At 39.9% G+C, this 27,937-nt stretch overlaps 2 protein-coding genes across 4 annotated transcripts in view; one reads left to right on the top strand and one right to left on the bottom strand.

Annotated features, from left to right (window-relative positions):
* On the bottom strand, positions 1 to 23,227 carry rnf215 (ring finger protein 215). 2 transcript variants are annotated; one of them, XM_070887876.1, is made up of 10 exons: positions 22,923 to 23,227; positions 20,231 to 20,365; positions 17,683 to 17,754; positions 9,821 to 9,906; positions 8,509 to 8,563; positions 7,019 to 7,123; positions 6,453 to 6,572; positions 6,007 to 6,144; positions 5,236 to 5,338; positions 1 to 3,994 (listed from the first exon to the last, which is right to left on the bottom strand). In XM_070887876.1, the coding sequence occupies exons 1-10, from the start codon at positions 23,208 to 23,210 to the stop codon at positions 3,972 to 3,974; spliced, it is 1,125 nt and encodes a 374-aa protein (XP_070743977.1). In that variant the 5' UTR covers positions 23,211 to 23,227; the 3' UTR covers positions 1 to 3,971. The 2 variants fall into 2 exon arrangements, with proteins under 2 accessions (XP_070743977.1, XP_070743979.1); XM_070887878.1 differs by lacking the exon at positions 7,019 to 7,123.
* An 83-nt stretch (positions 23,228 to 23,310) lies between these two features.
* The window catches only part of LOC139268975 (SEC14-like protein 2), a 90,732-nt gene continuing 86,105 nt past the window's right edge, over positions 23,311 to 27,937 (top strand). The window contains exon 1 of one of the 2 annotated variants that reach the window (XM_070887883.1): positions 23,311 to 23,380. The gene's annotated coding sequence lies outside the window, so the exon portion shown is untranslated. The remainder of the gene's footprint in view (positions 23,381 to 27,937) is intronic. The other variant, XM_070887882.1, reaches the window with a different exon arrangement.

Genomic DNA, 27,937 nt, shown 5'->3' on the forward strand with positions numbered 1-27,937 from the left:
CTTGCCTCCCTGGAAGCGCTAACAGGTCTATAAAAAAGGGCCAATTTCACCCCTAGTTTAAAAAAAACCTTTCAAACTATTACGTTTAACTAAATAACACTTTTTGTAACATACATACAAGTTACATTTTGTAAACTCATTATTGAAGCAAATTACAACATGCAAGTAAAACAGGAGCTGGTGTCCAAAGCCCCTCGTCTAAAGTTTAAGAAAGAAACATAATTAATCATAATACACTGCTAAATAAATTAAGTTGTACATAATGTTGTAGTAATAATCAGTCTAACAGTTAACGAATAAAATAATTCTATTAAAAATTTCAAGTTAACATATCTATATTGAAAAAAGATTCTAATAAATAAACATAACACTACATTAATGCATAATGTGTTTGTCAGTTGTCTACTATTTACTATCCTCCTGGAGATGTGGAAGGTAAATGGGCTCTGAGGTCGAGTTAGCTCCGAGATAACAAGCCTAGTGAGATTGGAAAAGAGTCAATCCTCCATGGTAGACTAACTAACCAAACCAGGCAGGTCTGTAGTACTTTAGGGCTTCGCTAATGATTATCCAGCCAGCCTTGTCCATTGATGGTACCTGGAGGGTTAGGACTTTTCCTACTTGGCTCTAGATAATCCTGCATGCCAATTCCCCAACAGACAGGATGATCCTAGATGAAGCACCTGGAAGCTCACCAGTGCTCTGTGCAGGTAAGCAGCATGGTTTTAGCTGGTTATTTAAGCGTCCTTAAATCCTAGTTCTTGACAACTTGAATTCAAGTTCTCTGGGTTTAGTCAAGTAGCTGTGTCCTTCAGGGAAATTAACCTGTTGTTCATAATTATTATATCCAATGCATTCCTGGCATATACCTTACATCTATCCTAGCTTCTGTGCCAATGAGCCACAGAAAATTTAGCCATTGATCCACATTGAAAACACTAGCCTTGCCATATGCATCTGCTGCCATACTCAACAATGCCATCCATATATATTTTTACGATAAACAAATATTGAATCACCATTGTTAATGGTGTATGAAATGGCTAAATTTTCATCAAGTGCTACAATCGCCATGGCTGTTAATTTCCAGAATGTGGATTTATAACTGAAATTTGACAAAGTGTGGTACCTGGGCAGAGAATGGTAGTTTGAGTTTGAAATTTAGCTGATGTCCAGGAAAAATTCTTTCAGCTAGATATGAGGAATTAATTTCCAAAATACTAGAGAAAAAGGCATCAACTCATGAAGCTCATGTAGACAGATCATGCGCTCTACCCAAACCACTTCGTCTCCCGAGGGAGCAACCAAGAAGGAACTTCCAAGAAGGTTATTTCTCTCCATCCCCCAAAGGAGAATCCACAAAAACTGAAAATTTACTACCTGTGCTTATAATTCTGCTCATTGTTTTCCATGTGTTATTCATCCATGATCCTAGCAACACATGCATCCTGCATGTTTCTTAGATTGGCATGAGCGGCTAGTGATGTGCAAAGACGTCTTGTTTTCCATTTATATAAATGATTTAGACATAGGCACATGAGGAATGATATAAAAGCTCGATTATGATACCAAGTTAGGAACATGACAAATATTGAAGAAGAATGCAAGAAATTGCAAATTTTGAGAGAAAGAACAATGAAAGGGAGTATATCTCAAATGGTAATGTTCTTAAAGTAGAGGAGAGGGTGCAGATAAAAAGATCTTTAAAAAGTTGAAAGTTGCATGTAGAAAAGCAAAATAGGATACTGGGTTTTTATATATAATGGCAATGAATGCAAAAGCAAGGAAGAAATCTTAATTTTGATTTTAGGCTACATTTGGGAGTATTGCATACAATTTCAGCACCCATTATAGAAAGGATATCAGAGACATGAAAAAGGTATAGCAAATATTCACTAGAACAATACCAGAAATAAATTATAGATATGAAGAAAAGTGCAAAAACTAGGGACAAAAGGTCAAAGGGTATCTAAGAGGTTTTTAAAATTATGAAATGTTTTGAGAGGGTAGGTAGTGAAATATTGTCTCCACTGGTTTGTATAATGGTAACAAGGAGCCAAAGACTCTGGATTATCACAAGAACTAAGGAGTTTTTCCATACAGAAAGTTATAATAGTCAAATACTATTGATGGCAGACACTATTAACTTCATTTAAAAGTGAACTGGTTAAGTTTTTGAAAAGGAAGAATATAAAAGATTATAAGGAAAGAACAGGGAACTAGGATTAGAGTAAATAGCTTCACTTAAGGAGTTAGCACTGATCCTTTGCTTTTATCCTTATAACCTACTTGAGATATTTGTCCAGATTTTTAAATTGAATCAATCATTAATGCTTTTGCTAGGTGTCTACTGCACATTTACACTGCTCTTTAGTGGAGAGCAGAATCTCTAGTCTTAATTTACACTTGTTATCCTCTGCCTACACCCATATTATCCATGCCACTGGGCATTTTAAATACTTGAACCACAACCCTTCAATCTCCTCTGTTCCATTGAAAACCATTTAAATGATTTAATCCACTCTTAAGTTACGAGCGCTAAGGGCATGAATCATTCTAAACAATTCATTGGTTTCTTGAGTGCATCAATGTCTGTTTGAAGGTAGGGTACCCCAAAATGCTGTTGTACTTTGACTGTTAAAAATACTGAAGATTGAAGAGCTGGAAGCTGTGCATTGCATGAAGTGAGGAAATGAGAGGATATGAAGTACAGGAACAGCAACCTACAACACTTTGGGAGCTGGTGCTCAGAGGCATGGAATGTTTCAGAGTTCAAGTATTTTTCATGGAAGAAGAAAAGGGTTTTAACATTGTTACGATAACCCTCACCCTGTTAGAAGCCTCTCCTCACACAATGCAAGAACATTTTACAATACAAAATGCACACTTTTGGAAGTGGATCACAAATATCTTCTAGTCAAAACACATGCATGATTACATTTTAACCTTTTTTGGGGAACATTTGGGCAAATTCAGACTGCTCCAAAAACTCAAATTCCATATCCATTATATTAGTTGCTAGAAAAACTACACTGGGCCTATCACAAATGAACCTGTATTTTTAAAATGCAGGCACAAACAGTGATGTAGCCAACTGTATCATTGTATTTCTACATTACAAGCACCTGATCACTTTACAGTAGTAAAGTGCCATATGGCAAGTGAGGAAGATCAGAGTGAACAAGGTTTTTATTAAGTGGTAAAGTCTTCAGGCTTGGCAAAATCTACAAGCTGCTCATAACCCGTGGTTATTGTTTTTTTCAGAATGCGAACAGCAATACACAATATTGTCAGGGGATGATAAACTTATTCATTTAGACTCAATTGTTGTTAATATACCAGTTAAAGCACGAGCCTGGTTCCCAAAGCATACCACCACAAGCTGACAGAAGCTGTGGCAGGTTTTAATGCTCCAGGTGCAGATCTGTCCTGTCACCTATCTCAAGAACACAACTTCCCACTTATAGATGCTCCATCAATAGCCTCTGTGATTTATAGGTCAGAAGACTAAATAACTATCAGCAGCGCAGTTTCACAATAGGGTAAAATTTAAACTTTCAGAATAAATATATTAAATAAAGGGGCAGAAAAGCACTGCTACTTCAGCATGAACATAATGAAGACCACTGACTATGTTAAGCCTTTAAAGGGTTAAAGCACATAGTCCATCTAACAAACTCACTATTCATGAATATTCCAAATACAGGTGACTTTTGCATCACAGATTTATACGTGGCATGCTTCACATCATCATGTTTGTGCAAGTCAATAAACCAAGCGTTCCAATAGATTAACAGGAAATATCTCACCCTGAATGCTAAAGTCAAGTAAGTGTTCACTTGATTGCCACAAAGTTAATTGGTTGTGCAGAATGGTATGAATAAAGTGCAATATTAAAAAGTCTTATGGTGTACATAAATGGAGCCATGGAAGTCTCTTCTGTTTTTTAAGTTCTTGAGTGAAGAATAAATTCAGTTGTTCCCACATGGATCGCCTTAGAAAAGATACAGGACAATAAAGAGAGATTAATTTGGTCCTATTTTCCCTTTTATGCACATTTAAACTTCTCCCTTACGCTTTCCTAAACATAGTAACTTGTGGTGCAGTACAGTCCCTTTGTCAGAACCTATGTAACTTATGGCCACTTTTCACGTGCCCTACATATGACCATGAAGGCCACCAAAGCAAACCCGATGCTGTCCTCATTCAACTTGTGCACTAGCAGGGCTCACTAGGCACAAATAATGAATTAACCCAGGAATGCTGAGGTTAACTGTTGTAATCCCAATACTCAATTTCCAGACAAATTAGTACACTATACAGACTGATCCTGGGATATTTTTAGTTTGTATGGCTCAATAACATACTCCGTATACCAATGAGCCAACAGAAAAGCCATTTTATTACAATTTTTCAAATTCAGTAGGCTAAAAATCTTTTAACCAATGAAATAAACACCCAAAAATGTTTTGAACATTTCTGTGGAACATATTTTTCCTTTAAGTGGTGAAAATGGACATGCTCTTTAGCAAATACATTTACCTCACTCACTAAATTAAATAAAATGGCTGTGTGTACTTTTCTTCCATTTAAAAACATTGAAAGATAACAGAGCAACACACTGGTTTCAACACATGTTTTGCACTGACAGGAAATTTCTCTGCACAGTGAGCTCATAATCTTAAACATAACAAAAATGCAGAGTGGATAGGGGATGTGTTCCTTCCCCACAGCTGGAAAAGAAGTCCAATCACCCAAACAGCTCTTGAACATCCTCTAGTCACCAGCTAGAGAGCGGTAATGGTAGTTTTTGGAAGCAAATCATCTACTTGGCTGGCTTCTTTGCTGATAAAGGTCTCTGCCATCGGGGTGAAATTATAAGGTATAAGTAAGATCACCACAACTTTAGGGAACAGTTTGATACAAGTTGATTATTTAAAAAGAAACATTTGTAGTACTACAAGTATTAGCTTTCTCCTCTTCAGTCTCTACCAACGTATCCTTGAGGCTGAACACATTCTTAATTAAAAACTTTGTTAGTAAAGAGGTCACAGACAAGTAATTTACTGCACCGACAGATAATCATTCAGAAACTACAGCCTCACACAGCACTTTTCAGAAGTTGTCTTAAACATGTATATCAGAATTACTACTGGTTTCAATACATCAATTCTGTACTTTGCTTTAAATCAGTCTGCTAACTGGTACATTTTTCTGCGTATAAAGAACTCTTACCTAGTACATTTCGCTTACACAGGGGGCAAGTCTGTTGAAGTAGCAGCCAAGGATCAACACAGTCCCTGTGAAACTCGTGTAGACAAGGTAGCACTCGTAAACACTACAAATAAAAAAAGTCACATTAGATATCTTCAAAGCATTTTTTACCAAAAAAGAGATAACTCCAATGTTCTAAGAATGAGGTTTTACATCTCAGAACAATTTCAATCAAGTGACTTATGCTCAATTGTACTGTTGAAATACACCGTTAAAATAACCCCCAATCATATCTCAGTGTGGTTTAATGACTTATTAATACTTGACAATAGCTCCTATAATAGCTCATCTAGTTAAGGCAGTGGGCAGCTGAATCATACAGACTAAGAAGGTATAAAGGAAAAATTGTAAATGCTGTAAATCTGAAATACAAATAGATAATGCTTCAAAGAGTGCAACTGGATCTTTTAAATCCAAACAGACAAATGGGATTTTGAGGATTTAATTCTCATCTAAAAGACGGCACCTCCAACAATACAGCACTCCCTCAGTACTGCACTGAAGTATCAGCCTAGATTATGTGGAGTGGCGTTTGAACCAACAACCTTCTGACACTCAGTTGAGATTGCTACCACTGAGATGCTTTTATTCATTTGTATTTAAAGACACTGTGGCTCAAGTAAACCCACTGACACATCTTACAATAAACATGAAAGAGAATTCAAATAAATCTTTTTTTTTTTAAATCACCCCCTCCCTTGCCTCATATTCCAGTCACAAACTGAAACACACCTGATTTTTATGGAATTCTTCCAAGCACACTGCACAGCTCTCAAGTTCTTGGGACTGTGTTTTCCGTCTTTTATTTGGATAATATTTTCTAGTTTTCAAAGCTAATAGTTGCTTTACGATTTGTTGCTTCAAATTCATCTGTAGGCAAATATTAAAATGGAGAGATTAATATCAAAAATAGTATTTAGTCCTTTAATAAGTTTGTAAAGCAGATTTCAATAACTACTTCAAATAGTGAAAAACATTAGAAAGTGTTAAATACAGTTTCTAATTTTTTTTGAGCAGTTATGATTTAAAGTCCCATTTTTTTGACTCAGCAAAATATATAAAAAATAAAATACACTAAAAATTACATCACAAGAATTATTTCTGTTACAAAACACATTTTCTTAGCAGTTATATCTTCAGCATAATCTACCATGTTTAAACAGGGAAAACACACAAACCTCCATATCTTCAGTGGTTGATTCATAGTGTCTATATTGCCACTGAGCCTGCACAATGACTCCAGTACACAAGATTAAACCCACTAACAGGATAGTGTTCCACAGCTGCTGCAGATATTTCTGGTAAAGAAAATGGAATTCATTTCTCAAATCATAGCTAGACGATTTGGTAATTACAGTTTAATATACATTTATTGTCTGTTTAGAATCTCTAAGGCAATTTATCTAATTTATGAGCCCTCATGAGGTTTGTTTTCTTCATTTGCAATTGCAAAATATAGATCACAAAAGGGTTTTTCTCCTATGCACTTTTATTTCTCATCCAAATTTTAAGTTATTTGCTCCAAAGTCTTTAAGCTTTCCTACTGAACACACTTTATCAACCAAGGCAGTGCATAAGTGACCAGATTTTTGACCTCTTAAATCTGAGCCAATTACTAGGTGCTTGACAGCAACACAGGCTGACATACTCTCTGACTTTCTCTTCCTCTTACTGAAAGGAGCGGAGTTGCACCAGAAAATGAAGAATCTGAGTGCATCTGAAAGGGTATTACTACATTCCTTACCTGAACCTGTGAACTGTTCTCTCCTGTACAAATCACTCCTTGCCATTCCCCGTACAGACCACCTCGTGAACGCCCACAGGTTGACCACAGCGTTAGTGTTACTCCCTGACATTAAAAAAAACAACGTGGATTTCCAATCCAAGACTCTAGTTTAACAATGCTGATTCTTTTAAGCATTTGAAAAGCATTTACTGAGAAATCTGGGGCATACTTCATTATTTTGGAATTGTTGAAGCTCTACTTTTCACTGCTAGTGATTTGAGTTTTTTTTTTTGTAGTCCCAAAGCAGAGGGCTTACATAATGGAAATTTGGATGCAATCCCAATTCGGTCCTCACAAATTCCTGCTATATGCTCCCAGTTCATTAACTGCTGCACTGAGTGTGCTAAATACAAAAATATACCTTGATTTTTGTCCCATTTTAATGCATTCCTTTTGCCCCTCTTTAGCTCCAACTGCACCATGTGATATTCCTCAACCAAGAAAATGGGCAAGCTACTTAATTACAGGCCTATGGTCACTTGAGCTCACGACCACAGGGTGCATGAGGGCAGTCTACATGATGCACAATGGAGAAGCACCTTGTTTCTGCTTAATTGACCAAGGCGATCTCAAACCACTGATGCTGCATACGGTTTACATTAGGATTATTAATATGTCTTCACTGCACTGAGTGAATCAATTCAATTTTACGGTTCACAAAGTTTAATAAGTTAGTCCAATGTATACTTTTAAGGGAGTATTAAACCAACATTTATTTGAAAATATTATAATGCCAAAACATTTCTGTACAGTGAAATTACTCTGGATTTTGATTTACCCATAAATTCTCCACACTGGCAGCTTTCTTGAGGGTCCAACGAGTTTAGTTAAGGAGCAGCTAAACCACACAAGTTAAGAAAGTTTAATCTCTGGTTTGTGCCGAGTTAGCTGATCTCAGCCAGGGCAACTGGTAGGGCTCTACAATTTACCTCAGTGCCCTGGGTTAGAGAGGAGACAACTGTCTAGGGTTGCTACTCTTGATCATTATGCATGGAAATTTGCATGGGTGGGTATTGGGGAAGGCAGGATCAGCCTCTGTGTGGCTGAATAGCCTGCCTATGCTCGTTGTCAAATATCACAAACAACTGGCACTGTTGGAACTATACCACAGCAAGGAATCAAGATCTTCAGAACAGAAGGGAAAAAACTGTGTGCAAAAGCAAGAAAATAAAGTTTTTGTATCCTCACAAGTGCCATTCACTCAATATCCCTGTGGCATCCCAAAAGTACACAAAACTGACATGTTTAGCTTTGTCCATATATAACATGCATCGTACTGACTGTAAAATCCCAGTGTGAATTTTAGATAGTTCACAAGTTGCAAACCTGGGGTGTGACTTAGAGTAATCTTACTGGCCAACCTCAATCAAAGTCATGGATACATTTTATGATTTTTGAGCAATCATACTATAGGCGCTAAACATCTAAAAAATTAAAATATTACATACCAGATTGTCCTGAATTATGCTTTTAAAGGTTATTTTGGCAGATGCACGAAGACCGCTGCAATTGAAAAGGATTTCAATTAAAGGTTACTTTTGCATGCCTAAGATTTGTACATTTATCAATCTAAGTGTAAGTAAAATTGTATCCAAGCAGCAATATATACACACCACCATCCCTCCAACCCTCTTAAGATACCTGTTGCATCATTAAAGAATAGCAGCAGCATGAATGCTACCATAGGCCTAGTTCATTGCTGGTGCAGTTCTTCAATGGAGTAAAATGTGGCAACGCAGGGAATAATGTACTCTTAGCTATAAAACTAGTACTATTTACCTAGGACATTGATGTGGTTGAGGTTAAATACGATTGCTCTTCAAAGAAATTCAGTGTGTGAAGTGCTTAGAGACATTTCTGAGAGGCATGATAAGATGCTATATAAATGTATGTTCTTCCTATTGCTTGGTAAATTGTATGTTTTGCTTTATATAAACTTTAGGTTTGAATGCTGGATTTGAGGGCTAACGTCCAAAAATACATTAATGAATCAATTTTACATGACGTGTATGGAGGGCAAATAGACAAGGCCAGCACACTTTAAAAAAAAAACTATTTAACTTTTGCTGCTATTATTCACTTTTCAGGATTTTATTTAATCTGGACTTTAAAAAGAGCCAAAGTTCCACAACTTTGTAGTCCTCCAGTTTGACTTGCTACCCAATAGGAGGGGAATTCCTACTTGACATTCTCCACAAGACAAGTTCCAGATATCAGCCATACTATCTGTGGAAGATGCAGAGCAACAGGCAGACATGGCCTCAGAGAGAGGGGGAGAAAAAGCAACATCAGTTCAGCCAATCTCACTCATCTCTTTGATGGACTAAGTAAGGTCTGGGCGATGACTGTGGGCCCTTATAGCGTAGGATGGCAAGAGCTGCAGGAAGTCCATTACGCAAGAGGGAATGGGGAAAAATACTGACACTGAACCAAAAAAAAAAACTTTAAAAAGAATTCCAAATTCATTTTTAACACTTAACTAAAAAATAAAATACACAGCGCTCCTGTCTTAATTTGACAAGCTGATCTGAAACACATAAACCCATAAGGTGCGCACTATTTCCAGTTGTTAAACAATTAAATTTTAAAAAACTGAAGTGCTGCAATGTGTTAATGGTTTATTTTGTGTTAAAATAAATACATTTTAGCTAAAATATTTCACAGCATAATATTACACAATACCTTGAACTGACTACAATCTGATGGGTAAATACAAAAGATGCACACTCTAAAAATGAACAGAATCACACGCTGTCGTACCTTAATAGGGCTCCCAGAAGTTTAGTTACATTTTCAGAACTCTGCATTACAACCACAGGTTTAGAAAGCACCTGAGAGATATCCATCTTATAAAAAAAAATACACACAATAATTCTTTCACTATGACAAGAATTCATTTGTGAATTATGAATTGCTTAGAAAAAAATAATTTAAAAAATATTTTTCAGAGCAAAAGATAAAAGCGAGTGCAGAAATTCACATTTCACTATTGTCATCTGGTTAGAACAAAAAGTACTGCAGCCACTGGTACCCTTAGTAACAGAAGAGCTAGGATGGCCAAGAAATAGTTACAGCCTTTACATAGAACTAGGTGCAGGAGTAGGCCATTCGGCCCTTCGAGCCTGCACCACCATTCAATAAGATCATGGCTGATCATTCCCTCAGTACCCCTTTCCTGCTTTTTCTCCATACCCCTTGATCCCAATAGCCGTAAGGGCCATATCTAATTCCCTCTTGAATATATCCAATGAGCTGGCATCAATGACTCTCTGCGGCAGGGAATTTCACAGGTTAACAACTCTGAGTGAAGAAGTTTCTCCTCATCTCAGTCCTAAATGGCCTACCCCTTATCCTAAGACTGTGTCCCCGGTTCTGGACTTCCCCAACATCGGGAACATTCTTCCCGCATCTGACCTGTCCAGTCCCGTCAGAATCTTATATGTTTCTATGAGATCCCCTCTCATCGTTCTAAACTCCAGTGTATAAAGGCCCAGTTGATCCAATCTCTCCTCATATGTCAGTCCAGCCATCCAGGGAATCAGTCTGGTGAATCTTCACTGCACTCAATAGCAAGAACGTCCTTCCTCAGATTAGGAGACCAAAACTAAACACAATATTCCAGGTGAGGCCTCACCAGGGCACTGTAAAACTGTAGTAAGACCTCCCTGTTCCTATACTCAAATCCCCTAGCTATGAAGGCCAACATACCATTTGGCTTCTTCACCGCCTGCTGTACCTGTATGCCAACTTTCAATGACTGATGAACCATGACACCCAGGTCTCGTTGCACCTCCCCTTTTCCTAATCTGCCGCCATTCAGATAATATTGTGCCTTTTTGTTTTTGCTCCCAAAGTGGATAACCTCACATTTATCCACATTATACTACATCTGCCATTTATTTGCCCACTCACCTAACCTGTTCAAGTCGCCCTGCAGCCTCTTAGCGTCCTCCTCACAGCTCACACCGCCACCCAGCTTAGTGTCATCTGCAAACTTGGAGATATTACAATCAATTCCTTCATCTAAATCATTAATGTATATTGTAAAGAGCTGGGATCCCAGCACTGAGCCCTGTGGCACCCCATTAGTCACTGCCTGCCATTCTGAAAAAGATCTGTTTATCCCGACTCTCTGCTTCGGGATAAACGGATCCTTCGGGAGCTTGAGCAAGGACTGGAGGGACTAAGGAGTATCTGAGAGAACGAGAGGTACGTGGATAGCTCGTTTCAGGTGTTGGTCAGCCCACAGATTAAAAGGGTACAGGAGGATAGGGAATGGGTGACCGTCGCACACAAGAGTATGGCGAGGCAGGTAGTGCAGGAGTCCCCTGAGGCTATCCCGCTCTCCAACCAGTACTCTATTCTGACTACTGGCGAGGGCGGTGATGCCTCTGGGGAGTGCAGCCAGGGCCAAGTCCACAGCACTGTGGGTGGCTCAGCTGCGGGGGGGGGGGGAGGGGGGGGCAGGGGGAAGGAAGAAGACGGGAAGGGCTATAGTGATAGGAGATTCAATAGTTAGGGGAGCAGATAGGCGCTTCTGCGGCAGCAAAAGTGACATCAGGATGGTATGTTGCCTCCCTGGTGCAAGGGTCAATGATGTCACTGAGCGACTGCAGGGCATTCTGGGGAGGGAAGGGGAACAGCCAGTGGATGTGGTCCACATTGGTACCAACGACATAGGTAGAAAGAGAGGCAAGGTCCTGAAAGCTGAGTTTAGGGAGTGAGGAGTAAGATTGAAAGCCAGGACCTCAAAGGTGATAATCTCGGGATTACTGCCAGTGCCACGTACTAGTGAGGGTAGAAATAGGAAGGCTAGTCAGATAAATACGTGGCTGGGGCACTGGTGTAGGAGGGAGGGCTTTAGTATCCTGAACAATTGGGACCGCTTCTGGGGTAGGTGGGACCTGTACAAGTCGGACAGGTTACACCTCAACAGAGATGGGACCAATGTTCTCGCGGGTGGTTTTGATAGTGCAGTTGGGAGGGCTTTAAACTAGCTTGGCAGGGGGATGGGAACCCAGGAGAGAGCTCTGAGCTAGTTAGAGTGGGTGAGAGCTCAGATGAGCAGATCCCCAAGAAAGGATGCAAAAGGCAGGAGGCAACAGAGCAGAGTAGCACTGGGGTAAGTGTAAACCACAAGGTGATAGGAAGGGACAATATGTATGAATATAAAGGGGCTGCAGGAGGGGTCAAAACTAAAAATCATGGTTTAACAACTAATATTAAAACACTTTACCTAAACGCACGCAGCATTCGAAACAAAGTAAATGAGTTGACGGCACAAATCATTACAAATGGGTATGATTTGGTGGCCATTACTGAAATGTGGTTGCAGGGTGGCCAAGACTGGGAATTAAACATACAGGGGTATCTGACAATTCGGAAAGATAGACAAGAAGGGAAAGGAGGTGGGGTAGCTCTGTTAATAAAGGATGATATCAGGGCAGTTGTGAGAGATGATATTGGCTCTAATGAACAAAATGTTGAATCATTGTGGGTGGAGATTAGAGATAGTAAGGGGAAAAAGTCACTGCTGGGCATAGTTTATAGGCCCCCCAAATAATAACTTCACGTTGCGGCGGACAATAATCAAGGGAATAATGGAGGCGTGTGAGAAAGGAACGGCAATAATCATGGGGGATTTTAACCTACATATCGATTGGTCAAATCAAATCGCACGGGGTAGCCTTCAGGAGGAATTCATAGAATGCATACGGGATTGTTTCTTAGAACAGTATGTTACAGAACCTACAAGGGAGCAAGCTATCTTAGATCTGGTCCTGTGTAATGAGACAGGAATAGTAAACGATCTCCTAGTAAAAAGATCCTCTCAGAATGAGTGATCACAGTATGGTTGAATTTGTAATACAGATTGAGGGTGAGGAAGTAGTGTCTCAAAGGAGCGTACTATGCTTAAACAAAGGGGACTACAGGGGATGAGGGCAGAGTTGGCTAAAGTAGACTGGGAACACAGACTAAACGGTGGCACAATTGAGGAACAGTGGAGGACTTTTAAGGAGCTCTTTCATAGTGCTCAACAAAAATATATTCCAGTGAAAAAGAAGGGCGGTAAGACAAGGGATAACCAGCCATGGATAACCAAGGAAATAAAGGAGAGTATCAAATTAAAAACCAATGCGTATAAGGTGGCCAAGGTTAGTGGGAAACTAGAAGATTGGGAAAATTTTAAACGACAGCAAAGAATGACGAAGAAAGCAATAAAGAAAGGAAAGATAGATTACGAAAGTAAACTTGCGCAAAACATAAAAACAGATAGTAAAAGCTTTTACCGATATATAAAACGGAAAAGAGTGACTAAAGTAAATGTTGGTCCCTTAGAAGATGAGAAGGGGGATTTAATAATGGGAAATGTGGAAATGGCTGAGACCGTAAACAATTATTTGCTTCGGTCTTCATATTGGTAGACACAAAAACCATGCCAAAAATTGCTGGTCACGGGAATGTGGGAAGGGAGGACCTTAAGACAATCACTAGGGGGGGGACGGTAAGTGCTGGACAGGCTAATGGATCTCAAGGTAGACAAGTCCCCTGGTCCTGATGAAATGCATCCCAGGGTATTAAAAGAGATGGCGGAAGTTATAGCAGATGCATTCGTTATAATCTACCAAAATTCTCTGGACTCTGGGGAGGTACCATCGGATTGGAAAGCAGCTAATGTAACGCCTCTGTTTAAAAAAAGGGGGCAGACAAAAGGCAGGTAACTATAGGTCGGTTAGTTTAACATTTGTAGTAGGGAAAATGCTTGAAGCTATCATTAAGGAAGAAATAGCAGGACATCTAGATAGGAATATTGCAATCAAGCAGACGCAACGTGGATTCATGAAGGGGAAATCATGTTTAACTAATTTACTGCAATTCTTTGAGGATATAACGAGCATGGTGGATAGAGGTGTACCGATGGATGTGGTGTATTTAGATTTCCAAAAGGCATTCGATAAGGTGCCACACAAAAGGTTACTGCAGAAGATAAAGGTACACGGAGTCAGAGGAAATGTATTAGCATGGATAGAGAATTGGCTGGCTAACAGAAAGCAGAGAGTCGGGATAAATGGGTCCTTTTCGGGTTGGAAATCGGTGGTTAGTGGTGTGCCACAGGGATCGGTGCTGGGACCACAACTGTTTACAATATACATAGATGACCTGGAAGAGGGGACAGAGTGTAGTATAACAAAATTTGCAGATGACACAAAGATTAGTGGGAAAGCGGGTTGTGTAGAGGACAGAGAGAGGCTCCAAAGAGATTTGGATAGGTTAAGCGAATGGGCTAAGGTTTGGCAGATGGAATACAATGTCGAAAAATGTGAGGTCACCCACCTTAGGAAAAAACACAGTAAAAGGGATTATTATTTGAATGGGGAGAAATTACAACATGCTGCGGTGCAGAGGGACCTGGAGGTCCTTGTGCATGAAACTCTTTTGAGTTTACCTGAAAAACATAAACATTAAACCGTGCCACCCGCCTGGGTGACACAGCAGACATTTTCAAGGCCCCTTTTTTTCCTTTTTTTGTGTTTTTTTTTGTGTTTTTCATTTTTTTGGGGGTTTTTTTTGGGTCCTTGTGCATGAATCCCAAAAAGTTAGTTTGCAGGTGCAGCAGGTAATCAGGAAGGCGAATGGAATGTTGGCCTTCATTGCGAGAGGGATGGAGTACAAAAGCAGGGAGGTCCTGCTGCAACTGTACAGGGTATTGGTGAGGCTGCACCTGGAGTACTGCGTGCAGTTTTGGTCACCTTACTTAAGGAAGGATATACTAGCTTTGGAGGGGGGTACAGAGACGATTCACTAGGCTGATTCTGGAGATGAGGTGGTTACCTTATGATGATAGATTGAGTAGACTGGGTCTTTACTCGTTGGAGTTCAGAAGGATGAGGAGTGATCTTATAGAAACATTTAAAATAATGAAAGGGATAGACAAGATAGAGGCAGAGGTGATGTTTCCACTGGTCGGGGAGACTAGAACTAGGGGGCACAGCCTCAAAATATGGGGGAGCCAATTTAAAACCGAGTTGAAAAGAATTTCTTCTCCCAGAGGGTTGTGAATCTGTGGAATTCTCTGCCCAGGGAAGCAGTTGAGGCTAGCTCATTGAATGTATTCAAATCACAGATAGATAGATTTTTAACCAATAAGGGAATTAAGGGTTATGGGGAGCGGGCGGGTAAGTGGAGCTGAGTCCACGGCCAGATCAGCCATGATCTTGTTGAGTGGCGGAGCAGGCTCGAGGGGCTAGATGGCCTACTCCTGTTCCTAATTCTTATGTCCTTATGTTCTTCCTGTCTGCCAACCAGTTCTCTATCCACGTCAGTACATTACCCCCAATACCATGTGCTTTGATTTTGCACACCAATCTCTTGTGTGGGACCTTGTCAAAAGCCTTTTGAAAGTCCAAATATACCACATCCACTGGTTCTCCCTTGTCCACTCTACTAGTTACATCCTCAAAAAATTGCTGAAGATTTGTCAAGCGTGATTTCTCCTTCATAAATCCATGCTGACTTGGACCGATCCTGTCACTGCTTTCCAAATGCGCTGCTATTTCATCTTTAATAATTGATTCCAACATTTTCCACACTACTGAATTACCCGTTTTCTCTCTCCTTCCTTTTTAAAAAAAAGTGGGGTTACATTAGCTAAACTCCAGTCCATAGGGATTGATCCAGAGTCGATAGACTGTTGGAAAATGATCACCAATGCATCCAATATTTCTATGGCCACTTCCTTAAGTACTCTGGGATGCAGACTATCAGGCCCCGGGGATTTATCGGCCTTCAAACCCATCAATTTCCCCAACACAATTTTCCGCCAAAGAAGGATATCCATCAGTTCCTCCTTCTCACTCGACCCTCGGTTCCCTAGTACTTCCGGAAGGTTATTTGCGTCTTCGTTCATGAAGACAGAACCAAAGTATTTGTTCAACTGGTCTGCCATTTCTTTGTTCCCCATTATAAATTCACCTGAATCTGAATGCAAGGGACCTACGTTTGTCTTCACTAATCTTTTTCTCTTCATATATATATATTATATATATATATATATAATATATATATATATATTTTTAGAAGCTTTTGCAGTCAGTTTTTATGTTCCCGGCAAGCTTCCTCTCATACTCTATTTCCCCCCTCCTAAATAAACCCTTTGTCCTCCTCTGCTGAATTCTAAATTTCTCCCAGTCCTCAGGTTTGCTGCTTTTTCTGGCCAATTTATATGCCTGTTCCTTGGATTTAACACTATCCTTAATTTCCCTTGTTAGCCACAGTTGAGCCACCTTCCCCATTTTATTTTTACTCCAGACAGGGATGTACAATTGTTGAAGTTCATCCTTGTGATCTTTAAATGTTTGCCATTGCCTATCCACCGTCAACCCTTTAAGTATCATTTGCCTGTCTATTCTGGCCAATTCATGTCTCATACTATCAAAGTTACCTTTCCTTAAGTTCAGGACCTTAGTCTCTGAATGAACTTTGTCACTCTCCATCTTAATAAAGAATTCTACCATATTATGGTCACTCTTCTCCAAGGGGCCTTGCACAACAAGATTGCTAATTAGTCCTTTCTCATTACACATCATCCAGTCTAGGATGGCCAGCCCTCTAGTTGGTTCCTCGACATATTGGTCTAGAAAACCATCCCTAATACACTCCAGGAAATCCTCCTCCATCATATTGCTATCAGTTTGGTTATTCCAATCTATATGTAGATTAAAGTCGCCTATGATAACTGCTGCACGTGTCCCTAATTTCTTGTTTGATGCTGTCCCCAACCTCACTACTACTGTTTGGTGGTCCGAATGCAACTCCCACTAGCGTTTTCTGCCTTTTGGTATTCCGCAGCTCCACCCATACCGATTCCACATCATCCAAGCTAATATGCTTCCTTACTATTGCGTTAATTTCCTCTTTAACCAGCAACGCTACCCCACCTCCTTTTCCGTTCTGTCTATCCTACCTGAATGTTGAATACCCTTGGATGTTGAGTTCCCAGCCGTGGTCACCATGGAGCCATGTCTCCATGATGTAAATGATATCATATTCATTAAATGCTGTCTGTGCAGTTAATTTGTCCATCGTATTACAAATACTCCTCACACTGAGGCACAGAGCCTTCAGGCTTGTCTTTTTAACACACTTTGCCCTTTTGGAATTTTGCTGTAATGTGGCCCTTTTTGATTTTTGCCTTGGGTTTGTCTGCCCTCCACTTGTACTTTTCTTTCTATCTTTTGCTTCTGCCCCCATTCTACTTCCCCCTGCCTCCCTGCATGGGTTCCCATTCCCCCTGACATATTAGTTTAACTCCTCCCCAACAGCACTAGCAAACACTCCCCCTAGGACATTGGTTCCGTTCCTGCCCAGGTGCAGACCGTCTGGTTTGTACTGGTCCCACCTCCCCCAGAGCCGGTTCCAGTGTCCCAGGAATTTGAATCCCTCCCTTCTGCACCACTCCTCAAGCCACGTATTCATCTGAGAAGCCCCAAAACAAATTGAAATTTGAAGTCTAAATAACAATAAGTTTAAAGGAATCAACACAAATCATTCTGAATAAACTCTCTAGTTGTACAATATAGATTATTATGTATCGTATGGGAGCAAATACTTTTTTGAATTACCTCAGTAAAGGCGTTTTGATTTAAAACCAGAATCAACAGGGCTGATGCTCCCAGAACAAGTGCTCTTTTCATCTGCAACAAATAGAAGCCATCTTTTACTGGAGAAATCAGATAGCAATTATAGCACTAAGCATGACTAAATGTGCATCTATAAAACATCGGAACAATCAGCAGCCTATATTTTGCTGAAATGGAAACAAATACTCTTATGAATTCCGTTACTAAATTATGATCCATCACCTGCCATAATTTTCTATTGTGACCTTAAGTAGTATATTATATAAATGATATTATTTACTTGGCTAAGATCAATAGATCCTCTAGTTTTATTATTTCTAAATAAATGAAGCTTAAAAGTAATGGACACCAAATTTAGCACTGTGACCACTGGTCAGATTTCAGTAACAAATACAATATGGAAACGAGCAGTTATGTGAAACTGGGCCAGGTCCCAGGGTTAGGGTTACCAGCCCTCCATAATTGTCCTGGAGTCTCCAGGAATTAACAGTTAATCTCTTGGACACTGCTGTAAGCAACCCCGAAGAAAAATCATAGGGGCCTTAAAAAAAAAATTCCCATTTTCTTTGAGCATTTTTCTTTATTAGTTATAAATATATTAGAGATGGGGGAGACTGTTTGACCGGATAGGGCAGGTGATTTGACGAAACTTCCAGGAATATGCTCAACCCTACACAGTATGAGGATATACAACAACAACAGCATTCCTGCACCAGCAATAATCCAAGAGACAAGCCTGCTCGAAGGACAGAAACACATTTCCTTGTTCATTGTGTTTTTTAAAAAATGATCTTTTCCTTAAGTTTGTTTTATGATGAAAGTCCTTCCATTAGTGTGATTTCAGCTGCTATTGAAGGAAGAGATCACTTCTTTATAACTGCATAACTCCAGTTGAATATGTTCTTTGAAAGAGTTACAATAAATTTCATGGAAGAAATCTTTTTTTTAAATATAAGTTTAGAATAAATATTCTAAGAATCACATTTAGTCTTGGGAAAGCATAATTCAGTTATCAATATAAATGCTATGTGCAAACATTTTCCTTACTTGTAAGCACAAAGTTACTCTGCTCAAAATCCTTACCAAGATAAATCTGCGTTGTCCACAGAGTGAAGTGTTAGTCAATATAAAATGTAGCAAATAAGCTAGAACTGGAAAAGATGAAATATTATCTTGGCAACCAATTGAATATAAAGTCAAAAAAAAGAGTCTCCTCTACTGGACATAGATATTATCAGTAGTAAATCTCTTCTGCACAATAGCTAGCGTGCCAGTTGTCCATGGTGTTGCAGGCATACACTTTAAATGTCTGGACAGTTTACTGAGTACTTAATTTTAGGATTCACTTTATTATGTCAAGTGTTCTTGAGTTTTATATTTCTATCAATTTCAGTTTATGGAAATATGCAGCTTTAAATGCATCACACAAACCAATATTACATGTGCACCAGCAAAGAAAAGGTTAAAAGAGCTTCATAAATGCAAAATATACAGTTACCTTTCCAGAAGAATGTGGTTAATAGCAGCACTGAATTTACGTGACACATTTTCTCAAGCAGCAACTGATGAATATTGTTTGATTTAAATATGTTGGGAATCAATTAAAGTACAGACCGTTCCACAGCTACAATACAAGAGCACTGGATTTCTGACTTGAAGGCCCAAGTTTGAATCCCCATCTCAAATGGTACATACACTTGGGCTTTTCCAAGAGTAAGAATTTGCCAGTGGTCTCGCATGTTGTCTTTAGGTAACAGGGATAAACAGAATGGAGAAGCAACTCATAGAAATTAAATTACTAGTGACAGATTTTGCTTAATGAAAAACAGTTAATAAATTGTCTTTCACCAGAGGACTCCAGTTAACAGGTTTAATTGCATTTAGTTTCACCTATAATTAAGATACTTGCAAATAAACTTGTGACAATCACCCCCAATTACATTTGGGGTGATGGGAACTAAATGCACCCCATTACTCCACATAGTTAGACAGCTCTGCAAATGCTCTAAATAATACTCTGCATTATGTGCCCCAAATAGAATTGCATATACTGATATAGACATTGCCTTTTTAAAGTATACATCTGTATAAAACAGGAAGGACTCATTATTCCAGATTAGATTTTTCTGCATTAACTGTGCAGCTGCTTCAAAGAGTTATTTACCAGAAAATTGAAGTGTACACAGAGTTCAAGGCGGTTTAATTTCCCCAGAAAAATATTTATATTGAAACTAATTATAGACATAGCCTGTAGTACTGTTGCTGCTGATGTCTTAGAATGTACAAATAGGCAGTGTAAGGCTATTCAGAACATGGAGAGACTGAAGATAATCTCAACAGGGAGGACGATGGCATCGCAGCTACCTGAATGCAGATTAGAGAGGTTGAAAGGAACATAAGATTAATTCCTACAAAAGCAGACAACAATGTACTACAGGTATATGAATTAAGAGATTCTGGCTTGGTAAATTGGGATTTAACAAGATATTACAGTAATTTTTCAAACTTCAAGGCATATTGTATTACTTACCTTACTAACAACTGCTGCAGCAAATGATTCCTGCTTGCTGCTCCCTTTTAATTCAACCTGCTCTTCATCAACTGGTACAACTCCAATCCACTTCTCTCCAGCGTTTGGCCTGATGTCCAACTGTTCATCTTTCACCTTAAAAATAACCAGTAACTGAATTCACATCATCTTATTTTAACATAGCGTTATTAAAAAGACTACATCTAACACACGGGGAAATTACATTCCAAATTTTTTAAAGCATGATTATTAAATGTAAAAATATCAGACTCTGCATGCTTTTTTGGGAGAAAAAAATTGTTATGCAGCTTTAAGAACTTTAAGCTCATACACTTTCCGTGGAAATACTTAGCCACTTTGTAATATGACTGTTCTACCATTCAGAGAACTTTTAATCATTCCCTTGTAGTTTGGTAGTATATTTAGTCCAAACAGTAAATGAAAAATAACTGAACTTTTCCAATTGGCCACCAATCTAAATTTAATCTGGTGTAATGTGGACTCACACTATACCAGCCACATGTAGATTCAGGAGCTTGGACATCCACCGATGGTTCATGTCCTACTTTTGGGTAGTCCAGGTGTATCTATCAGATCAAGGGAAGGTAAACATTGTGCAATATTATAGTCTAGTTAATTGAGCATGTACAGTTATATAGTGCTTAGCAGCAGCTTCCAATAAGAAATGAATACTGCAGCAATTCATTGCTTTATATGCCTCTATGTTTGTGGGCCTAAAAGTTTTATCATTATCAGATCCAGTACTAGAATGCCAGCAAAAACAATACATTAAGAGATTATCAATTTCTTACACACGCTGTTCACAATAAAGTAGAATGTCAAGTTGAACCAAAACTGGAAAAATACCAGTGTCTACCATGCAGACACAATAAGATGTCTCAAAGTTAAGATACTGAAATAGAGACCATTACCTTAGCAATGGACCAGTTACAAAGGAGGCCTGACTGGTCTGCCAGACAGACAAGTGTGGTCAAATAGGTTCCTTGTGTAGGCAATTTTGCAATCCATCGTGAACTACACAACTGTGTATAAAAAGTACATATTTTTTTTGTTTCTATTATGCTGGCAGTCCAACGTTTATTAAAAAAACACCGTAGACCAATAGCATTTGTGCACTACAGCCCTGGTGGTAACTGTTCTGCGATTTCTAGATAATATGAACAGTTCTTGTATATATGATAGCTCCATAACCAATTAAGATTAATTAACATATTGAGTCTCTAAATAGCCCAGCTGGTTCACTGAAATCCTATATTTGGGGAGTTTCAAGATGGGAGACTTAACATGGTTTGGGGCAGGGGCAGGGGCAGGGGCAGGGGCTGGGGGGTAAATACAGGTGTCTGAAAGGTCATACTATCAAAATGTCATAAGAAATAGGAACAAGAGTAGGCCATACACCCTTCGAGCCTGCTCCGCCATTCAGTATCATGGCTGATCTTCTATCTCAACTCCATCTTCTTATGCTATCCCCATATCTCTTGATTCCCTCAGTATCCAAAAATATATTGATCTCTATCTTGAATATACTCAACGACTGAGCATCCACAGTGCTCTGGGATAGAGAATTCCAAAGATTCACAACCATTTGAGTGAAGAAATTTCTCATCAGTCCTAAATGGCTGACCCCTTATTCGGAGACTGTGACCCCCAGCTCTAGACTCTCCAGGCAGGGGAAATAGCTTCCCAACATCTACCCTGTCAAGCCCTTTAAGAATTTTATGTTTCAACACGATCACCTCTTTCTTCTAAATTCTAAGGAATATGGGCCCAGTCTACTTAATCTGTCCTCATAGGACAATCCCCTCATCCCTGTAATCAATCTAGTACACTGCACTCCTTCTCAGGCAAATATATCCTTCCTTAGGTAAAAAGACCAAAACTGTGCACAGTACTCCACGTGTGATCTCACCAACAGCCTAATCCCGTTATAATAAAGGCTAACATACCATTTGCGTTCCTAATTGCTTTCTGTACTTGCAAGTTAACTTTCTGTGGTTTATTTACAAGGACGCCCAGGTACCTTTGAATAACAGTATTTTTCAGTCCTTCAACATTTAAAAAATATTCTGCTTTTCTATTATTTGGCAGTCTGTTGCTCGCCTTTAAAGACAACATTGTTGGAAATTGGATGAAAGGCCATACAAGAGTGCAATACTCAACTCTCCAATTTATTTTATCTCTCAAACACATTTTGAATCACTTGGATCGATTAATATTGCATCAAGTTATCAATTACCATTTGTGGAGGATAAAACTTTCAATAAGTGACCGATTGACCATAATTCACACATTTAAAAAAAGATCAAATGCAACAAATTAACGGTCCGGGATGTGATGCAACGTTTTGCAACTAGAAAACGTGATTATTGTAAACAATTATCAATAACTGGCATTTCTCAGTCTGTTGATGTAAGGAGTTCATTCGAGAGTGGTGCCTTGAGTATTTTGACAAGTGAACTGAACGAAACACGTTATTCGGTCAGATCACTGGTTGTGAAAATGTATCACACTGAGCTCTTGGGTAGTCTGCATTTATATCCGAGGATTCCAATTTCACAGGGAGGGGAGGGAGAGGAAGGGTGGCTGATGCAAATTGTGCAGAAAGATTAAAGCATCGACGATAACGTTTTATGCATTTGGCATCCACAAATGGACGCAATGCAGCACTTACTAATATTAAGCTTCCTTCTAAGCTGTCCTGGTTATGTTTGGGAAAAGCGCGCAGCCCCTGGTTACCTTGGCCGGGGCTGTCAGAGCCGCTGCCAAGCGCTAACACGGTCCCCTGCAGGCGGTAGCTGCTGCCCGACTTGAAGCCATACTCGGCAGACCAGCCTCTTCGAGAATCCATCAGGAAAACATCCACCAAAGCGACTTTCTCGGCTGCCACCGCGCACCAGTGTAAGAAATTGCCGGCGAGCAGCGAGTAAAAACCGAGCCACTTCCAACAGCCCGCCGCCATTTTCTGTCCTTCGCTCATCAAGGGACATCACCTGTCACTCAGAGCGCGACAGCTTCCGGGTCAGCGGCTCATGGGACCAGATCTTCCGTGCGTTGCCCGGGCAACGCCGTCAGCAGCCGAGACGGATCCGGCTCTTGGTGCTGGTACCGTAAAGAGGAGGTCGGTATTCGGTAAGATGAGCGTCAGAACAGTCAGGGAGGATAAAAGGTCCTCGGTGCAATGTGAATCCTCGTGTGTAGGGATCAGGGAACCGCAAAACCCTTGAGATGAACAGCTCGCTATCTTGCGAGCTCCCAGTGTCCGGGAGCCTCCTGTTCGTCCCTCTGTGGTGGATGAGGAAGGAGTCTGGCTGTATCACTGTCCCATTTTAAACAAGTATTTTGGGGACATGTGATCAAAACTGAACACCCTCACAAGATCACCGCATCTGACGACTACGATTTTGGCCCATTTAATTTAACTGGTCAGATATGAAGATTCCGTTTATCGCCTTTACAAGTTTGCACATTTACAGGGGTGTCTGTCCTAACGGATTTTGAGCCCTGAATATGCCATGTTATGTCTTTAGTTTATATAAATGATTTCACAGGCATTGAGGAAGAAAGAGTGCTGATAGAACACGAGGGGCGGGGGGACAAAAACAGTTGAAAACTGCGATAAACAGTTAAATAGGTTGCAAAATAATTGAAGCAAATACATTTTTTCTAACGTGAGAAATTATTTTTGCAACTCTCAGTGGAACTAAGAGGGACATGACATCTGAAACTTCTTTGTTTTAACAAATTAATGGGGTGTTGTTTACTTTGTCTGGGGAATGTCATCAACTATTCTCGTACAAACCGAATCTTTGGTTGAAAGTTAATTATAGCTGAGTTCTTATAGTCCATAAAAGCAATAAAGAACTATCCTATTGTTAGTGACAAAGGATGATCAAATTGCCAGAATGTTCGTCAAACCACAATGTTATGTGCTGCTTAACTTTGTATTGATCATTTTGCACTTTTTCAATACAGTTGATTCCAGATAAATGCACAACTGATGCAAGCATAATTCCAATGAAAATATAGATTCCAGTGCATTAAACCTCTTCTCATTTACTCCCATTAAACAGAATACCCGACAGTATTTTTATAAATAACTTGAACATTTTCAGAATTTTATCAGTTATGCTTTTGCATTTAAAAATGTTATATTCACACAAGTTATTTATTTTCATATGTGATTTTAAGGTTAAAAATTATATAGTGAATGCAACTTCATTTAATTTTTGATTAATTTACACATTCACGTTTCAATTGTTCTTAGAATAAAAAGGGTTACATCTATGAGTTCTTTGTCCTGTGTCTGTTTTCCATCACCATGATGGTTTGCATTTACTTTTTGCAAAATAATAAAGATCAGCTAGAACTTGACAGTGCAATCTGATTTATGCACGTTTCTAAAACTATCACATGTGGCCCCTTTTTATAGTGCATGTTTTACATTTGTTTATATAACAGTCACCACAATCCAAAAGTCATCCTTTGAGTTATTTGACATACTTTGAAATGATAAGGAGCTATATAAATTTAAGTATTTGTTGTTAACATAATATGTCAGCTGGTTTCAATTATACCAATTCACGAATGTAAGTTATTTGTCATACCATAAAGTCCAGCATGCAAATTTTGCAACAATGGTCATTTATAGTATTGCAGTGAAATAATCAGCAACAACAACTTGTATTTTTCTAGCATCCTTAATGTAGTAAAACATCCCAAGGCGCTTCACAGGAGTATTAGAAGGACTGCCTATGATGATGATGATAAGACAAAATATTTGACACCGAGTCACATAAGGAGAATTAGGGCAGGTGACTAAAGAGGTAGGTTTTAGGGAGAGTCTTAAAGGAGGAAAGAGCTGTAGAGAGGCAGAAAGGTTTATGCAGGAAATTCCAGAGCTTTGAGCTTTGGCAACAGAAGGCACGGTCACCAATGGCTGAGCGAATATAATCAGGGACGCTCAAGAAGGCAGAATTAGAGGAGTGCAGATATCTTGGGGGGTTGTGGGGCTGAAGGAGATTACAGAAATAGGGAGGAGCGAGGCCATGGAGGGATTTGAAAACAAGGATGAGAATTTTGAAATTGAGTCACTGTAGGTCAGAGAGATGGGTGAACAGGACTTCATACGAGTTAGGACGCGGGCAGCTGAGCTTTGAATGTCATCAAGTTTACATAGGGTAGAACGTGGGAGGCCAGCCAGGAGTGCATTGGAATAGTCAAGTCTAGAGGTAACAAAGGCATGGATGAAGGCTTCAGCAGCGGATGAACTGAGACAACGGCAGAGACGGGCAATGTTATGGAGGTGGATATAGTCATACGCTTTGGGTACTGTTGAGGGGGATGACTCATCAGGGGAGAGCAGCAGCAGCCAAGTTCATGGCACTGTGGGTCACTCTGCTGCACAGAAGATCAGGAAAAAGAGTGGGAGAGCGATAGTGATAGGGGATTCTATTGTAAGGGGAATAGATAGACATTTCTGCGGCCGCAATCGAGACTCCAAGATGGTATGTTGCCTCCCTGGTGCAAGGGTCAAGGGTGTCTCCGAATGGGTGCAGGACATTTTGAAGCAGGAAGGTGAATAATCAGTTGTCGTGGTGCATATAGGTACCAACGATATAGGTAAAAAACGAGATGAGGTCCTACAAGCTGAATTTAGGGAGCTAGGAGTTAAATTCAAAAGTAGGACCTCAAAGGTAGTAATCTCAGGATTGCTACCAGTGCCATGTGCTAGTCAGAGTAGGAATCGCAGGATAGCTCAGATGAATACGTGGCTTGAGGAGTGGTGCATAAGTGAGGGATTCAAATTCCTGGGACATTGGAACCGGTTCTGGGGGAGGTGGGACCAGTACAAACTGGACGGCCTGCACCTGGGCAGGACCGGAACCAATGTCCTAGGGGGAATGTTTGCTAGTGCTGTTGGGGAGGAGTTAAACTAATATGGCAGGGCGATGGGAACCCATGCAGGGAGACAGGGGGAAGTAGAATGGGGGCAGAAGCAAAAGATAGAAAGAAGAAAAGAAAAAGTGGAGGGCAGACAAACCCAAGGCAAAAATCAAAAAGGGCCACATTACAGCAAAATTCTAAAGGGGCAAAGTGTGTTAAAAAGACAAGCCTGAAGACTCTGTGCCTCAATGCGAGGAGTATTCGTAATAAGATGGACGAATTAACTGCACAGGCAGTAATTAATGAATATGATATAATTGGCATCACGGAGACATGGCTCCAGGGTGACCAAGGCTGGGAACTCAACATCCAGGTGTATTCAACATTCAGGAAGGATAGACAGAAAGGAAAAGGAGGTGGGGTAGCGTTACTGGTTAAAGAGGAAATTAACGCAATAGTAAGGAAGGACATTAGCTTGGATGATGTGGAATCTGTATGGGCGGAGCTGCGGAATACCAAAGGGCAGAAAACGCTAGTGGAAGTTGTGTACAGACCACCAAACAATAGTAGTGAGGTTGGGGACAGCAACAAACAAGATATTAGGGATGCATGCAATAAAGGTACAGCAGTTATCATGGGCGACTTTAATCTACATATAGATTGGGCTAACCAAACTAATAGCAACACGATGGAGGAGGATTTCCTGGAGTGTATTAGGGATGGTTTTCTGGACCAGTATGTCGAGGAACCAACTAGAGGGCTGGCCATCCTAGACTGGGTGATGTGTAATGAGAAAGGACTAATTAGCAATCTTGTTGTGCGAGGCCCCTTGGGAAGAGTGACCATAATATGGTAGAATTCTTTATTAAGATGGAGAGTGACGCGGTTAATTCAGAGACTAGGGTCCTGAACTTAAGGAAAGGTAACTTCGATGGTATGAGACGTGAATTGGCTAGAATAAACTGGCAAATGATACTTAAAGGGTTGATGGTGGATAGGCAATGGCAAACATTTAAAGATCACAAGGATGAACTTCAACAATTGTACATCCCTGTCTGAGTAAAAATAAAACGGGGAAGGTGGCTCAACCGTAGCTAACAAGGGAAATTAAGGATAGTGTTAAATCCAAGGACGAGGCATATAAATTGGCCAGAAAAAGTAGCAAACATGAGGACTGGGAGAAATTTAGAATTCAACAGAGGTGGACAAAGGGCTTAATTAGGAGGGAGAAAATAGAGTATGAGAGGAAGCTTGCCGGGAACATAAAAACTGACTGCAAAAGCTTCTATAGATATGTGAAGAGAAAAAGATTAGTGAAGACAAATGTAGGTCCCTTGCAGTCAGATTCAGGTGAATTTATAATGGGGAACAAAGAAATGGCAGACCAGTTGAACAAATACTTTGGTTCTGTCTTCATGAAGGAAGACACAAATAACCTTCCGGAAGTACCATGGGACCGAGGGGCTAGTGAGAAGAATGAACTGAAGGATATCCTTATTAAGCGGGAAATTGTGTTGGGGAAATTGATGGGATTGAAGGCCGATAAATCCCCGGGGCCTGATAGTCTGCATCCCAGAGTACTTAAAGAAGTGGCCCTAGAAATAGTAGATGCATTATGATCATTTTCCAGCAGTCTATCGACTCTAGATCAGTTCCTATGGACTGGAGGGTAGCTAATGTAACATCACTTTTTTAAAAAGGAGGGAGAGAGAAAACGGGTAATTATAGACCGGTTAGCCTGACATCAGTTGTGGGGAAAATGTTGGAGTCAATTATTAAAGATGAAATAACAGCGCATTTGGA

The sequence above is a fragment of the Pristiophorus japonicus genome, chromosome 8, assembly GCF_044704955.1.
Source record: "Pristiophorus japonicus isolate sPriJap1 chromosome 8, sPriJap1.hap1, whole genome shotgun sequence".
Classification (NCBI taxonomy): domain Eukaryota; kingdom Metazoa; phylum Chordata; class Chondrichthyes; family Pristiophoridae; genus Pristiophorus; species Pristiophorus japonicus.

What these genes read in the sequence shown, in the direction of transcription:
- rnf215 (XM_070887876.1), bottom strand. Translation starts at nt 23,210, where the DNA reads ATGGCGGCGGGCTGTTGGAAGTGGCTCGGTTTTTACTCGCTGCTCGCC. An exon ending in TAGAAGGAAGCTTAATATTA is followed by an intron (nt 20,366 to 22,922) that starts GTAAGTGCTGCA and finishes GTTATTTTTAAG; the next exon opens with GTGAAAGATGAACAGTTGGA. An exon ending in GCATAATTCAGGACAATCTG is followed by an intron (nt 7,124 to 8,508) that starts GTATGTAATATT and finishes TTTTAATGTCAG; the next exon opens with GGAGTAACACTAACGCTGTG.